Genomic DNA, 15,780 nt, shown 5'->3' with positions numbered 1-15,780 from the left:
CCAAGTATGGGGCGTCTGCCCGCTCCGTCTCGCTCTGTGCGGGGGTCGGGCCCAGCCGGAGCTCCCCCATGCCGGCTACGACCGGCACCTTCTGCACTGGGGAACCCCGCTGTGTCGTGGCCTGCTCGGCTGCCTTGCAGCGGCAACCCCGCAACGCCTCAGCCGAGGCCTGGATTCTGGGAGTGTCCAGCTTTACCCGCTGGGCTGGCTTCCGGTCGACAGTCACCTCCATCTTGGCCGGGCAGACTGCCGGGGCCGTTGTCATCTGGTGCGCGGCTTCCTCTGGGATCGCTGGTGCATCCAAGTCTGGACGCAGGCGCGACGTGGGGCTGGTACGGGTGTCGGAGCGATGACAGGCTGACTGCTCTCGTCTTCTGCAGGCGGGTCTTTGCAGGCTGGTAGAACGGACTCCGCTGCCGGTGTTGGTAGCAGCGGACCGAGCAGGGGAGCAGCGGCAACCGGTACGGGCGGCGGGGGAGGTGATATAGAGGGCAAGGGCAGCAGACCGGGTCCCTTAGCCGCGGTGGCTGGTCCCTGGGGGACATAGGGGCGTGGGTCGCTTACCTGCTCCTCCACGGTTGCTTCCACTTTGCGTGCTCGCACATCCGCAGTCGGTTCCTCCACCTCGGCCATCCACCGTTCCATCAGGGAATCAGCCTGGGCCTGGATCTTCCGACACATCCTTCCACGTTGGCGTCCAGGAACGTGTTTCGGCAGAGTCCTGGTGTCCCTGCACTCCTCAGCGCTAGTTACATGCCGCCGCGGCTGCGACGCCACTCCTCCGACAGCTCCGTCGGGCGCAGACATCTTTTTCCCATTTCCCCCTCGGTTCTCTTCAGCACTTCCGTTTGTTGGGGGCGGGGCTTCACTTTCGCGCCTTCCCTGCTCGGAGAAGACGCTCGAGCGGGAGATTTTCGCGCCAAGATGGTGGCGCTTCAAAATTTTCGGCCGGACACCGCCGGCGGAGATCACAAGGCGCACTTCTACTGGTAAGTAGATGGGTTCAATCCTGTTCGTGACGCCAAGTTGTCGCGGGCGGGGAGGACGTCGCCGCTGCTGCGCTCTCGCTAACGCTCGGGTCCGGCGCTGCTGCGGCTGCTCGGTGGCTCGAGCGGTGGGCCGGATCTGGGGACTCGAGCGGCGCTCCTCGCCCGTGAGTGAAAGGGGTGGTTTGTTTGGGGATTTAGTCCGTGACGCCACCCACGGGTCGTGGTGAAGATGGGCACCACCGCTGCTGGTGACGGGGATCCCGGGAGCGATGGTAGGGAGCAGCTGGGATGTTGTTTTCCCCCTCCGTGGGTAGGGGTCGGTGGTCCAGGGGCCCGATGATGTGACGGGGAGGCAGGGTTGGTGAGGTGCAGGGTTGCAGGGACAGCGCGGCGCGGTGCCGGATAGCATGGATGTACTCACTCAGTAAGAGATGCACAAAGTCCTCGGTAAACCAAACGGCTGGATGGACGGGTCCCGCAGCCGGCTGCAGTGTCTCTCCCCGGACAGGTGATGGCGGCTGTCTTTCCCTGCACCTTGATGTTCTTGTTTGGCTACTATGGATCCCCAATGGTAGTCTGCTCCCCGGTGTATGGGTACCGGAGGAGCCCGTTTGCCCGCAGGCGCTGGCCCTTGGGTCTCTAGCCTTAGGCGGTAGCTGTATACCCTCACGGTGTGGGCGGTTGCCTTCAATCGGGACTTTTGCTGTTAAGAAACCCCTGGGGTTCCAGTCACATTCGGATCTGACTATTGTCGGCGGCTCCAAACCTGGTCGGGGTCTGATGGCCCTGCCTGTGTGTGCTGGCTTCACTTCCCTCCCCGGTCAGTACTGGCGGGCCGTCGCCCGACCCTGGTCCTACGGTTCCGCGTTGATTCACCTCTCCTGCAGACGGCCACCACCGTCTGCCAACCTTGCTGTCAGTGCCTGGGCCACAAACCCAGACACCCAAGTGTTTACTCCTCTCACTTCCACCTCCTGGATTAAACTCCTCAACTCGACTGTCACTTTTCCCGCCTCCAGGCCTGTGAACTCCTCGGTGGGTGGGGCCAACCGCTTGGCTCCGCCCCACCTGGTGTGGACATCAGACACTGGAGGGAGGCAACAAGGGTTTTGTGTTTGGCTGGTGTCCCTGTCTAGTGGGGGTGGGGTGTTTGTGTGTTATCTGTGACGACCTGGCTAGGCCAGAGCGCCACAACTGCACAGTGCCACTTCTCCTGTCCTGTATACTGGGTGTAATCCTCAGTATCTGTATTATCATGTATATATACACTGCACAGTACCACTCCTCCTGTCCTGTATACTGGGTGTAATCCTCAGTATCTGTATTATCATGTATATATACACTGCACAGTACCACTTCTCCTGTCCTGTATACTGGGTGTAATCCTCAGTATCTGTATTATTCTGTATATATACACTGCACAGTACCACTTCTCCTGTCCTGTATACTGGGTGTAATCCTCAGTATCTGTATTATCCTGTATATATACCCTGCACAGTACCACTTCTCCTGTCCTGTATACTGGGTGTAATCCTCAATATCTGTATTATCCTGTATATATACACTGCACAGTACCACTTCTCCTGTCCTGTATACTGGGTGTAATCCTCACTATCTGTATTATTCTGTATATATACACTGCACAGTACCACTTCTCCTGTCCTGTATACTGGGTGTAATCCTCAGTGTCTGTATTATTCTGTATATATACACTGCACAGTACCACTTCTCCTGTCCTGTATACTGGGTGTAATCCTCAGTATCTGTATTATTCTGTATATATACACTGCACAGTACCACTTCTCCTGTCCTGTATACTGGGTGTAATCCTCAGTATCTGTATTATTCTGTATATATACACTGCACAGTACCACTTCTCCTGTCCTGTATACTGGGTGTATTCCTCAGTATCTGTATTATTCTGTATATATACACTGCACAGTACCATTTCTCCTGTCCTGTATACTGGGTGTAATCCTCAGTATCTGTATTATTCTGTATATATACACTGCACAGTACCACTTCTCCTGTCCTGTATACTGGGTGTAATCCTCAGTATATGTATTATACTGTATATATACACTGCACAGTACCACTTCTCCTGTCCTGTATACTGGGTGTAATCCTCAGTATCTGTATTATTCTGTATATAACACTGCACAGTACCACTTCTCATGTCCTGTATACTGGGTGTAATCCTCAGTATCTGTATTATTCTGTATATATACACTGCACAGTACCACTTCTCCTGCCCTGTATACTGTGTGTAATCCTCAGTATCTGTATTATTCTGTATATATACACTGCACAGTACCACTTCTCATGTCCTGTATACTGGGTGTAATCCTCAGTATCTGTATTATTCTGTATATATACACTGCACAGTACCACTTCTCCTGTCCTGTATACTGGGTGTAATCCTCAGTATCTGTATTATTCTGTATATATACACTGCACAGTACCACTTCTCCTGTCCTGTATACTGGGTGTAATCCTCAGTTTCAGGCTATTTATTAATTTTGTGATAATGTGCCTTATTTATGCTGCTGAGTTGGGAAGACTGGAAATGGAGACCATGAGTGATAGGGAAACCCTGACTGGTGTGATCCTGACACAGAATTACGGGGGAGACCTTGACTGATTGGGTCTCAGGGTCCCCTTGAATGATGGGGAGAAACTGATTGACGAGAGACCTTGAGACTGACTGATAGGGAGACCCTGACTGATGGGGAGACCCTGACTGATGGGGAGACCCTGACTGATAGGGAGACCCTGACTGATGGGGAGACCCTGACTGACGAGGGAGGCTTTGACTGATGGGGAGACCCTGACTGATGGGGAGACCCTGACTGACGAGGGAGGCTTTGACTGATGGGGAGACCCTGACTGATGGAGAGACCCTGACTGATGGGGAGACCCTGACTGATGGGGAGACCCTGACTGATGGAGAGACCCTGACTGATGGGGAGACCCTGACTGACGAGGGAGGCTTTGACTGATGGGGAGACCCTGACTGATGGGGAGACCCTGACTGATGGGGAGACCCTGACTGATGGAGAAACCCTGACTGATGGAGAAACCCTGACTGATGGAGAAACCCTGAGAAAATGATTGACGAAGAAGAAATTGAGACTCTGATTGGGGAGACCAGGAATGATGGAGAGACCCTATCCTGAGACCCTGACGGTGTGATCCTGACTGATGGGGAGCCCCTGACCCATGTGTAGACCCTGATTTCTCCCTCTCTGCAGGGTCTGATGTGTCCGGACCACAAAGAGGAGGTGATGCTGTACTGTAAGACCTGTCAGCGGTTGGTGTGTCAGATCTGTCGGGTGCGGCGGACACACAGCGGACACAAGATCACACCCATCATCAGTGCCTACCAGGCTCTAAAGGTGAGGACCACCATGTGCTAATAATCCTGGGGTGTCTGTTCGGATTGTCCTGTGCTGACGCTCTCTGCCCGGCAGGTGGCAGTCTCTGCCCGCCTCTGCTGTCTAGTATAGTGTGTTATACAGATGACCAGTAGAGGGAGATACAACCATAGTTATGAATATACCATGCCTATAAGAAATCACAGGTGTTGTCATGGAAATAATCCTACCCAGAAGAAACATTTCAGACCTTTTTCCTCCTTAAATGTTACCTGGAATATGTCTTTCATTTTACCTTTCTTAAAAAATGTAAATAACTGAAATATGGTTGCATAAATCCACACACCCTTACACTAATACTTTGGTTTTGTCCTCTGTGAATTTCTGGCACGTTCAGTCTTTTTGGGTCACGGTCTATCCCCCCGCTCCTCCTCTGTCAGCCTGCGGGGTCTCCTGTGTCCCTCTTCAGGTCACCGCAGATTTCCCTCAACCTCAGGTCTGGGCTCGACTGTCCCGGCTTTCCGCCCCTTCTTTTCACAGTATCCATGGTAGATCTAATCCCGTGGAAATGCGTTTCTCTCTTTTCCTGACAACTTTCCAGATCGGGATCCTTTGCTGTGTTTTCAGCTGTTTACAGACCCAAAAAATCCCACTAGAACAGCGACACTGGGGATAATCAGATGTAACTGATGGCAGCTGAGCACTGATGCTGTGTAACATGAGCACAGCCACAAGTATAAGAGGGTGTGAACACTTTTGCAACAACGTTATTGTAGTTTTCTTATTCCCCCCCTCAATAATTTCACTTTACTTTGTAGATTATGGATGACCTTTAAAAGGGTCTCCCTTTTTTACATTGTGAAATGTTTCTTCTGGGTGGGATTATTTACTTGTCCTGGCGTCTTCAGGGGCATGAAGACTTTCTTGTATCCTAGTGACGGGCGTATATAATACATATGTTGTGCTGCAGGATAAGCTCGGTAAGACTCTGGCCTACATCCTGGGCAGTCAGCATCTTGTACAGGGACAGATCAATGAACTGGAGGACAGTATGAAGCAGACAGAGGTGAGCGGCCCACAACCCTTCCTGCAGTCCCTCCATAGCTTTTCCTGCCTCTGCCCCTCCCTCTTGCTATAACCCCACCCATCACCTCTTGCTTATCTACTTTCTTCCATCTTCTCACTCGCCCTCCTTCCAGATATTTCTGGGCCTCAAGGTCCACCCTTTCATCACCCACTGACTCTACCCCCTAATAACCCAGAATCCTCTCTGCAGTTACATGGAGCCAAAGCTCAGGAGGAGGTGGTGCAGCTGGTGGGCGCCCTGCGCTCTGCCCTGGATGAGAAGCAGGCGGCACTGACGCGGGACATCACAGAGCGACAGCGGGAGCGGCGCTGCATCCTGGAGGCTCAGGTGTGGGAACGCCAGTCCCTTCTGGAGAACTCCGGCCTGGTGAGCTACGCCCACGAGGTGATGAAGGAGACCGAGCAGCCGTGTTTTGTCCTGGCAGCTAAGCAGCTACATGAGCGGTAGGTACCTCTGGGGTGGGCGAAGCACAGAGGGGGTGGGGTAGGGAGGGGTTACAGAGGGGGTGGGGTAAGGGGTTACAGAGGGGGTGGGGTGGGCTAGAGAGGGGTTGCAGAGGGGATGGTGTAACGGGAGATACAGAGAAGAGCAGGGTAGAGAGGGGTTACAGAGGGGGTGGGGTAACACAGGGTAATTACAGAGGAGAGCAGGGTAGAGAGGGGTTACAGAGGGAGGTGGGGTAACAGGGTAACACAGGGGAGTTACAGAGAAGAGCAGGGTAGAGAGGGGTTACAGAGGGGGGTGGGGTAACACAGGGGAGTTACAGAGGAGAGCAGGGTAGAGAGGGGTTACAGAGGGGGGTGGGGTAACAGGGTAACACAGGGGAGTTACAGAGGAGAGCAGGGTAGAGAGGGGTTACAGAGGGGGTGGTGTAACGGGAGATACAGAGAAGAGCAGGGTAGAGAGGGGTTACAGAGGGCGGTGGGGTAACACAGGGGAGTTACAGAGGAGAGCAGGGTAGAGAGGGGTTACAGAGGGGGGTGGGGTAACAGGGTAACACAGGGGAGTTACAGAGGAGAGCAGGGTAGAGAGGGGTTACAGAGGGGGTGGTGTAACGGGAGATACAGAGAAGAGCAGGGTAGAGAGGGGTTACAGAGGGGGGTGGGGTAACACAGGGGAGTTACAGAGGAGAGCAGGGTAGAGAGGGGTTGCAGAGGGGGTGGTGTAACGGGAGATACAGAGAAGAGCAGGGTAGAGAGGGGTTACAGAGGGGGGTGGGGTAACACAGGGGAGTTACAGAGGAGAGCAGGGTAGAGAGGGGTTGCAGAGAGGGGTGGGGTAACACAGGGGAGTTACAGAGGAGAGCAGGGTAGAGAGGGGTTGCAGAGAAGGGTGGGGTCGAGAGGTTGTTACGGGGGGTGTAACACAAGGGTATTACAGGATAGAGCGGGATTATAGAGAAGTACGTGATAGAGAGGGGTTACAGAGGGCAAGGAAGTAGAGAGATTAGAGGAGAGCAGGGTAGAGAGGGGTTACAGAGGGGGGTGGGGTAACACAGGGGAGTTACAGAGGAGAGCAGGGTAGAGAGGGGTTACAGAGGGGGGTGGGGTAACACAGGGGAGTTACAGAGGAGAGCAGGGTAGAGAGGGGTTACAGAGGGGGGTGGGGTAACAGGGTAACACAGGGGAGTTACAGAGGAGAGCAGGGTAGAGAGGGGTTACAGAGGGGGTGGTGTAACGGGAGATACAGAGAAGAGCAGGGTAGAGAGGGGTTACAGAGGGGGGTGGGGTAACACAGGGGAGTTACAGAGAAGAGCAGGGTAGAGAGGGGTTACAGAGGGGGGTGGGGTAACACAGGGGAGTTACAGAGGAGAGCAGAGTAGAGAGGGGTTACAGAGGGGGGTGGGGTAACAGGGTAACACAGGGGAGTTACAGAGGAGAGCAGGGTAGAGAGGGGTTACAGAGGGGGTGGTGTAACGGGAGATACAGAGAAGAGCAGGGCAGAGAGGGGTTACAGAGGGGGTGGGGTAACACAGGGGAATTACAGAGGAGAGCAGGGTAGAGAGGGCTTACAGAGAGGGGTGGGGTAACAGGGTAACACAGGGGAGATACAGAGAAGAGCAGGGTAGAGCGGGGTTACAGAGGGGGGTGGGGTAACACAGGGGAGTTACAGAGGAGAGCAGGGTAGAGAGGGGTTGCAGAGAAGGGTGGGGTCGAGAGGTTGTTACGGGGGGGTGTAACACAAGGGTATTACAGGGTAGAGCGGGATTATAGAGAAGTACGTGATAGAGAGGGGTTACAGAGGGCAAGGAAGTAGAGAGATTAGAGGAGAGCAGGGCAGAGAGGGGTTACAGAGGGGTGTGGGGGTAGCACAGAGAACATCTCGGTAACAATCTTGTTCCTCCCCAGGATCGCCCGAGCTCTAGAATCCGTGCAGAGTTTCCGCTCCGCAGCCTGCGCCCCTCTGCCACCCATCAAACTGGACGTGAGCCGTGAGCTGAAGCTGATGTCAGACTTGAACTTTGTCAGAGGTAAGTGCCCCAGGTGATGTGGCGTCTGCTGGGTCATCTCCATCCATGACCACCCCCCACCTCTGCGGGATAATCCGGAGCAGCGCCCGGGGGTCGCCTGCGCAGGGTCAGTTCTGCCGCATGTGCTGGATGTTAACGCTTTGTCATTCACTTCCACTCATTTGAAGGTGTCACAGCGCGGAGCCTCCATGTCTGTTCTCCCCGGTGATAGTGGGGAGCTGGCGAGTTCCCGGAGGGCCCTCATCCGCCCGTCCATGGCCCTCCTCACACCCACATGTCCCTCTCTCTGTTTGTAGGGCTCTCAGGGTGATGTCCAGTCCTGGAGATGCAGAGGCAAGTGACCACCCCAACCTCCTGCCCTCACCTTCCCCACTTACTGCTGCCAGTCTCCGTCTTATGCGGGGGATAACTCCCATCCTCCTCCTTCATCCTTCCATCTTCCTGCTCGCTTTCTGATCTAAATTTTCGGGTCTTTCTTCCCTCTTAGCCTGGAATGCTCCCTGCGTCCCTCCTGTTGTTCCTCCTGCCTTAGCCCTCTATCTCTGAATGTCCCCGCTTCTCCTGCAGCTCCACACGCACCAGTCATTGATACGCAGCGGACGTACGCCTACGACCAGATCTACCTGAGCTGGCGCCTCCCGCAGGACTCTGCCCCCGCTTGGCACTACACCATAGAGTATCGGAAGATCGACCCTAAACACAAGACCCTAAAGCTGTGGCAGCGACGGGAGGAGGTTTGGAGCCTCAGCACCGTTCTGGAGGGTCCAGATATCGCCAGTGTGTATGTGCTGCGGGTGCGGGGCTACAACAAGGCGGGATACGGGGAGTACAGTGAGGACATCTACCTGCACACCCCGCCTGCGCCAGGTATGTGCCCCCCGGTGGAGTCTCATCACTGCCCCACTGGTGCTGCCGCTCTCTGGATCTGTATGACAGGGAGGAGCCGTCATTGCTTTCTGTGTTAGTGATTCTTAGTTAATGAGCCGCTAAAGTTGATGGCTGACCATGCTGGGCTGGTAAAGTCCTAGCCGGCCAGAGTCTGTGTACAGCACCAGGGATTGCACATTGTTCCATGTACGGATGGTGGGTTGTCATTGTCGTCTCGTGTATGGATGGCATGTCATCATCCTTATTTGTATGGGTGGCGTGTTGGAGTCATCATCATCTTGGGTATGTTGTCGTCCCGTGTACAGATGGCGTATCGTCTTTGCTGTCTCCTGTTCGGATTTCGTGTCATCTTTGTTGTCGTGTACGGATGGCATGTCGTCTTTGTTGTCATGTACTGATGGCGTGTCGTTTTTGTTGTCTGTTGTATCGATGGTGTATTGTCTTGTATATGGTTGGTGTGTCGTCTTTGTTGTCTATTGTACGGATGGCGTGTCATCTTTGTTGTTGTTTATGAATGGCATGTCGTCTTTGTTGTCTCGTGTAAGGATGGCATGTCATCTTTGTTGTCTCGTGTACGGATGGTGTGTTCTCTTTGTTGTGTTGTGTACGGAGGGTGTGTCATCTTTGTTTTCTTGTGTACGTACAGTGTGTCGTCTTTGTTGTATCATGTACGGATGGCGTGTCATCTTTGTTGTCTCGTGTACGGATGACGTGTCGTCTTTGTTGTCTCGTGTACGGATGGCGTGTCGTCTTTGTTGTCTTGTGTATGGATGGTGTGTCGTCTTTGTTGTCTCGTGTACGGATGGCGTGTCGTCTTTGTTGTCTCGTGTACAGATGGCGTGTCGTCTTTGTTGTCTCGTGTACGGATGGCATGTCGTCTTTGTTGTCTCGTGTATGGATGGCGTGTCGTCTTTGTTGTCTCGTGTACGGATGGCGTGTCGTCTTTGTTGTCTCGTGTACGGATGGCGTGTCGTCTTTGTTGTCTCGTGTACGGATGGCGTGTCGTCTTTGTTGTCTCGTGTACGGATGGCGTGTCGTCTTTGTTGTCTCGTGTATGGATGGCGTGTCGTCTTTGTTGTCTCGTGTACGGATGGCATGTCGTCTTTGTTGTCTCGTGTACGGATGGCGTGTCGTCTTTGTTGTCTCGTGTACGGATGGCGTGTCGTCTTTGTTGTCTCGTGTATGGATGGCGTGTCGTCTTTGTTGTCTCGTGTATGGATGGCATGTCATCTTTGTTGTCTCGTGTATGGATGGCGTGTCGTCTTTGTTGTCTCGTGTACGGATGGCATGTCGTCTTTGTTGTCTCGTGTACGGATGGCGTGTCGTCTTTGTTGTCTCGTGTACGGATGGCGTGTCGTCTTTGTTGTCTCGTGTACGGATGGCGTGTCGTCTTTGTTGTCTCGTGTACGGATGGCGTGTCGTCTTTGTTGTCTCGTGTACGGATGGCGTGTCGTCTTTGTTGTCTCGTGTACGGATGGCGTGTCGTCTTTGTTGTCTCGTGTACGGATGGCGTGTCGTCTTTGTTGTCTCGTGTACGGATGGCGTGTCGTCTTTGTTGTCTCGTGTACGGATGGCGTGTCATCCTTGTTGTCTTGTGTATGGATGGTGTGTCGTCTTTGTTGTCTCGTGTACGGATGGCGTGTCATCCTTGTTGTCTTGTGTATGGATGGTGTGTCGTCTTTGTTGTCTCGTGTATGGATGGCGTGTCGTCTTTGTTGTCTCGTGTACGGATGGCGTGTCGTCTTTGTTGTCTCGTGTATGGATGGCATGTCGTCTTTGTTGTCTCGTGTATGGATGGCATGTCATCTTTGTTGTATCATGTACGGATGGCGTGTCATCTTTGTTGTCTCGTGTACGGATGGCATGTCGTCTTTGTTGTCTCGTGTACGGATGGCATGTCGTCTTTGTTGTCTCGTGTACGGATGGTGTGTCGTCTTTGTTGTCTTGTGTATGGATGGCATGTCGTCTTTCGTGTACGGATGGTGTGTCGTCTTTGTTGTCTCGTGTATGGATGGCATGTCGTCTTTGTTGTCTCGTGTACGGATGGTGTGTCGTCTTTGTTGTCTTGTGTATGGATGGCGTGTCGTCTTTGTTGTCTCATGTACGGATGGCGTGTCGTCTTTGTTGTCTCGTGTATGGATGGCGTGTCGTCTTTGTTGTCTCGTGTACGGATGGCATGTCGTCTTTGTTGTCTCGTGTACGGATGGTGTGTCGTCTTTGTTGTCTCGTGTACGGATGGTGTGTCGTCTTTGTTGTCTTGTGTGTGGATGACGTGTCGTCTTTGTTGTCTCGTGTACGGATGGCATGTCGTCTTTGTTGTCTTGTGTACGGATGGCATGTCTTCTTTGTTGTCTCATGTACGGATGGCGTGTCGTCTTTGTTGTCTCGTGTACGGATGGCATGTCTTCTTTGTTGTCTCATGTACGGATGGCGTATTGTCTTGTGTATGGATGGGTCATCATTGTCCTGTGTTGTCTTCATCCCATGTTGATTGTACTTTTTTTTTTTTCCAGTGCTGAACTTTTTCCTGGACAGTAGTTGTGGATTTCCCCGGGATCGGCTGGTGGTCAGTAAAGATCGCAGGGCAGTGCGCAGTGTACCCGGCGTGCCCATGCTTTTTGCCGCAGAGCGGTTAATGACGAGCTGTCACGTGTCCATGGAGCTGGTTCTCGGAGATGTGGCCATTACACAGGGGCGATACTACTGGGAGTGTTCTGTGGACCCCAGCTCCTATGTGGTGAAAGTGGGCATAGGGCAAGAGAGTAAACTGCAGGAGCTATTCCAGATGCCCCAGGATGTGGTCAGTCCCAGGTGAGAGAGGTCTGGGGGTAGGGAACTCATGGGTCATGGTCCTGCTTACGGTGGGAGCTGGCTGTGTGTATTCTGCCTGTACTGGTGAACCTTCTGTATGCCCAGACAGTGATGGGGTCTGTCTGTGTGTCGTTTTCCTGTGGTGAGGGCCGTCTGTGTGTTTTTCGTGTGGTGGTATTGGTCAGTGTTCACCCCCCTCTCTTCTGTCTCCAGTAGGTATGATCCGGACAGTGGCCATGACTCAGGGGCAGAAGATGCGACCATGGACACCTCTCCATCCTTCTGTTTCCTGACCATCGGAATGGGGAAAATCCTGCAACCTCATGGCACCACTCCCACTTCTCGTGACCCATCAGGCTGCACAGTTCCGCTGCCTCCACGGCTAGGTGTCTGCCTGGACTATGAGAAGGGCCGTGTAGGGTTCTTTGATGCGGTTTCACACCGCAGCCTGTGGGAGGGCAGCGTGGACTGCTCCAGCCCCGTGTGTCCTGCATTTTGTTTTATTGGAGGAGGTGCCCTTCAGTTACAGGAGCTGGTGTCCATCAAACATGAGCGCAGAGTGACTATTGGAGGGTTCACCAAAGCAGAATGAAGGTGCGCACCTCAGTGTGTATGTAGCCGGGCCTGGACATGGTGGAACGAGGGTGCGCACCTCAGCCTGGATGTAGCTCTGCCTGGACGTGGCAAAACAAGGGTGCGCACCTCAGTCTTGATGTAGCTGGGCCTGGACGTGGCAGAACGACGGTGTACACCTCTTTCTGGATGTAGCTGGGCCTGAACATGGCAGAACAAGGGTGCGCACCTCAATCTGGATGTAGCTGGGCCTGGACGTGGCAGAACGAGGGTGTGTACCTCATTCTGGATGTAGCTGGGCCTGGATGTGGCAAAACAAGGGTGCGCACCTCAATCTGGATGTAGCCGGGCCTGGACGTGGCAGAACGAGGGTGCGCACCTCAGTCTGGATGTAGCTGGGCCTGGACGTAGCAGAACGAGGGTGTACACCTCATTCTGGATGTAGCTGGGCCTGGACGTGTAGAACGAGGGTGTGTATCTCATTCTGGATGTAGCTGGGCCTGAACATGGCAGAACGAGTGTGCGCACCTCAGTCTGGATGTAGCTGTGCCTGGATGTGGCAGAACGAGGGTGCGCACCTCAGTCTGGATGTAGCAGGGCCTGGACGTGGCGGAACGAGGGTGCACACCTCAGTCTGGATGTAGCTGGGCCTGGACATGGTGTAACGAGTGTGCGCACCTCAGTCTGGATGTAGCTGGTCCTAGACATGGCAGAACGAGAGTTCGCACCTCAGTCTGGATGTAGCCGGGCCTAGACATGGCAGAACGAGGGTGCGCACCTCAGTCTAGATCTAGCCCGGCCTGGACATGGCAGAACGAGGGTGTGAACCTCAGTCTAGATCTAGCCCGGCCTGGACATGGCAGAACGAGGGTGTGAACCTCAGTCTGTATGTAGCTGGTCCTAGACATGGCAGAACGAGGGTGTGAACCTCAGTCTAGATCTAGCCCGGCCTGGACATGGCAGAACGAGGGTGTGAACCTCAGTCTGGATGCAGCCGGGCCTGGACGTGGCAGAACGAGGGTGCGCACCTCAGTCTGGATGTAGCCGGGCCTGGACGTGGCAGAACGAGGGTGCACACCTCAGTCTGGATTGGATAATTCTGTGGTCAGTGTTCTCGTCTCTTCATTTTTCTTCCATTTGGGCTGGACCCACTGTCTTCCCCGCACCCTCCTGTCCGCGAGCACTCCCCACTTTTTATGCACTATTCTTTCTGTGGAGGCTGAGCGCCTGTCTTACTTTTTTCTACACGTGGTGGACCTTGGAGAACGACACGCACAGAACAAGCATGATCACACGCATGTACATAGTCAGCGGGGCCCCTGCATGCTCCTGTTTGTGAAGGGGTTAATCGGACCTCCATCTCAACGGTTAACCCCTTCACAAGCAAATAAAAGTGTGGGATGGAGATGGTTGACCCGCTGATTGGGTGTGGGGAAGAGGCCGCACCCGCTGAATGGTGGAGAGACACAAAATTCACTCAATATTTAATAAAGAGGTTCTGCAGTAGCCTGGTTATTTCCTGCACAGGTCTGGAGCTTCGGGCACCTGGCATTATAAACGTGCTCTGCTTGTTGCAGGGTGTGATGTGTGATCATGCGCTCCAGGGATTATGGTGATGACAGTGCAATAAGGAGGGATAATCCGGCACCAGGAAATGTTATTTCACCTCTGGAATTACCCACAATTTTCTGTAAATCCTTCCAACTGGAGCGTGACGAGAGCCGTCCCTCCCTGGGGCCAAGCCTGTGTACCAGGGGCACCTCGAAATCCAGCCCTCGTACGCACCGGTGATGGCTGTGACCTGGGGCTGCACCGTCCAGCACCTGGACCACCAAGACCTAATATCTGTGGAGAGGATGTCCGGCCCCAGGGGCCAGTAATACTGTGTGCTGGATTCCCGGGAGCCACTAATACTAACACCTCTGGTTATTGACCCCTAGGGGCCCACCCTCTGAAGGGGCCCAAGAATTACAAACAGTGGGTCATGTTCTGTAGATGTCGGCCTCCTCCTGTTCCGGTTCTGCAGGGGTCACTGGTTGTGTTTGTTTGACCCCCTATTAGTTGCAATGGACCCTGTAATGATATGTAATGTAATGGACCGAGTTCTCCATTATTGGTGGCTATTGGGGCCTTTTTTGTGCTAGTCTCCTGGTGGTCACATTTTTGGTGTTAAGCTTTCTAAGGTTCTGTGCCCCCCTTTTTTTTTGAGCCCCCTCATACCCCTAAGATGCTGGGTTTCTAATGGTCTCAAGAGGTGGACTTGGGTTGAGCCCCCTGAGGTGCTGGGGCCCATGCAGTCACTATTATTGGGTGTTAGTTGATGTTGGACCCCAATGATCACTAATAGTGACAGATATATTCTCTGTACATGAAATGTGACCTCTGGGGGACAGTGCATCACAGGGCTGGAGCCAGCTAATAAAGTGGATTGGTACATCCAAAAGAAAAGGATCTTCCAAGTATGATTCCATTGCTTAAAATCTACATCCTGGTAATTGTAAAACTCACTGGTCCTGTGCACGTCCTCTCCTCTGTCATACCGAATGCTGCATCTTTGTCCAGGTCAAAAAGGCTACAAATACAAGTGCATCTCAATAAATTAGAATATCATCAAAAAGTGAATTTATTTCAGTAATTCAATAATAAAAGGGAAACGCATATATTATATAGAGTCATTACACACAGAGGGATCTATTCCTATATATTATATAGAGTCATTACACACAGAGGGATCTATTCCTATATATTATATAGAGTCATTACACACAGAGGAATCTATTCCTATATCTTATATAGAGTCATTACACACAGAGGGATCTATTCCTATATATTATATAGAGTCATTACACACACAGGGATCTATTCCTATATATTATATAGAGTCATTACACACAGAGGGTTCTATTCCTATATATTATATAGAGTCATTACACACAGAGGGATCTATTCCTATATATTATATAGAGTCATTACACACAGAGGGTTCTATTCCTATATATTATATAGTCATTACACACAGAGGGATTTATTCCTATATATTATATAGAGTCATTACACACAGGGATCTATTTCACGTGTTTAGATAATATGTAATAAACATGTGACATAGATCCCTGTGTGTAATGACTCTATTATATTACATTAAACTAACATGTTTATTTGTGTTAATGTTGATGATTTGGGTTTACAATGGCTGTAAGCCATAAAGTCATTAACAGAAATAAACACTTGAATTAGATCACTCATTATATGATATATGCGTTTCACTTTTTTTGTATTGATTTACTGAAATAAATTAACTTTTGATGACATTCTAATTTATTGAGATGCACTTGTATATGGGGTTGATACCAGCTGTGAATTGTCAGCTGTCATCAAGCCCTGTTATTAGACACCCCCATTACTAATCTTGTAGTTGCTAAATGAAAAATCTATTTTCTTTGGACAACCATCCCTGTCTACACTCTCATTCACTATTTTGTTTTTTTCCTTGGCAAATCCCCAATTCGGGTCCGGCGTAATCCAATAAGAGGGTCCCATGATGATCCCATACTCCCTGTCCTAGTCAATGAAGAGCAGAACATTTCC

General features: G+C 52.1%; 1 protein-coding gene across 2 annotated transcripts in view; it reads left to right on the top strand.

Annotated features, from left to right (window-relative positions):
* TRIM46 (tripartite motif containing 46) overlaps positions 1–13,698 on the top strand; it is a 32,686-nt gene extending 18,988 nt beyond the window's left edge. The window contains exons 4-10 of one of the 2 annotated variants that reach the window (XM_075331132.1): positions 4,241–4,384; positions 5,334–5,429; positions 5,640–5,893; positions 7,799–7,920; positions 8,488–8,787; positions 11,322–11,619; positions 11,833–13,698. In XM_075331132.1, the coding sequence (XP_075187247.1) occupies positions 4,241–4,384; positions 5,334–5,429; positions 5,640–5,893; positions 7,799–7,920; positions 8,488–8,787; positions 11,322–11,619; positions 11,833–12,211 (1,593 nt within the window). In that variant the 3' untranslated portion in view covers positions 12,212–13,698. The remainder of the gene's footprint in view (positions 1–4,240; positions 4,385–5,333; positions 5,430–5,639; positions 5,894–7,798; positions 7,921–8,487; positions 8,788–11,321; positions 11,620–11,832) is intronic. The other variant, XM_075331131.1, reaches the window with a different exon arrangement.
* The last annotated feature ends 2,082 nt before the right edge of the window (positions 13,699–15,780 follow it).

The sequence above is a fragment of the Anomaloglossus baeobatrachus genome, chromosome 12 (genome assembly GCF_048569485.1).
Source record: "Anomaloglossus baeobatrachus isolate aAnoBae1 chromosome 12, aAnoBae1.hap1, whole genome shotgun sequence".
Classification (NCBI taxonomy): Eukaryota; Metazoa; Chordata; class Amphibia; order Anura; family Aromobatidae; genus Anomaloglossus; species Anomaloglossus baeobatrachus.
Note: the sequence above shows the minus strand (reverse complement) of the source record. Positions and strands in the feature narration are given on the sequence as shown.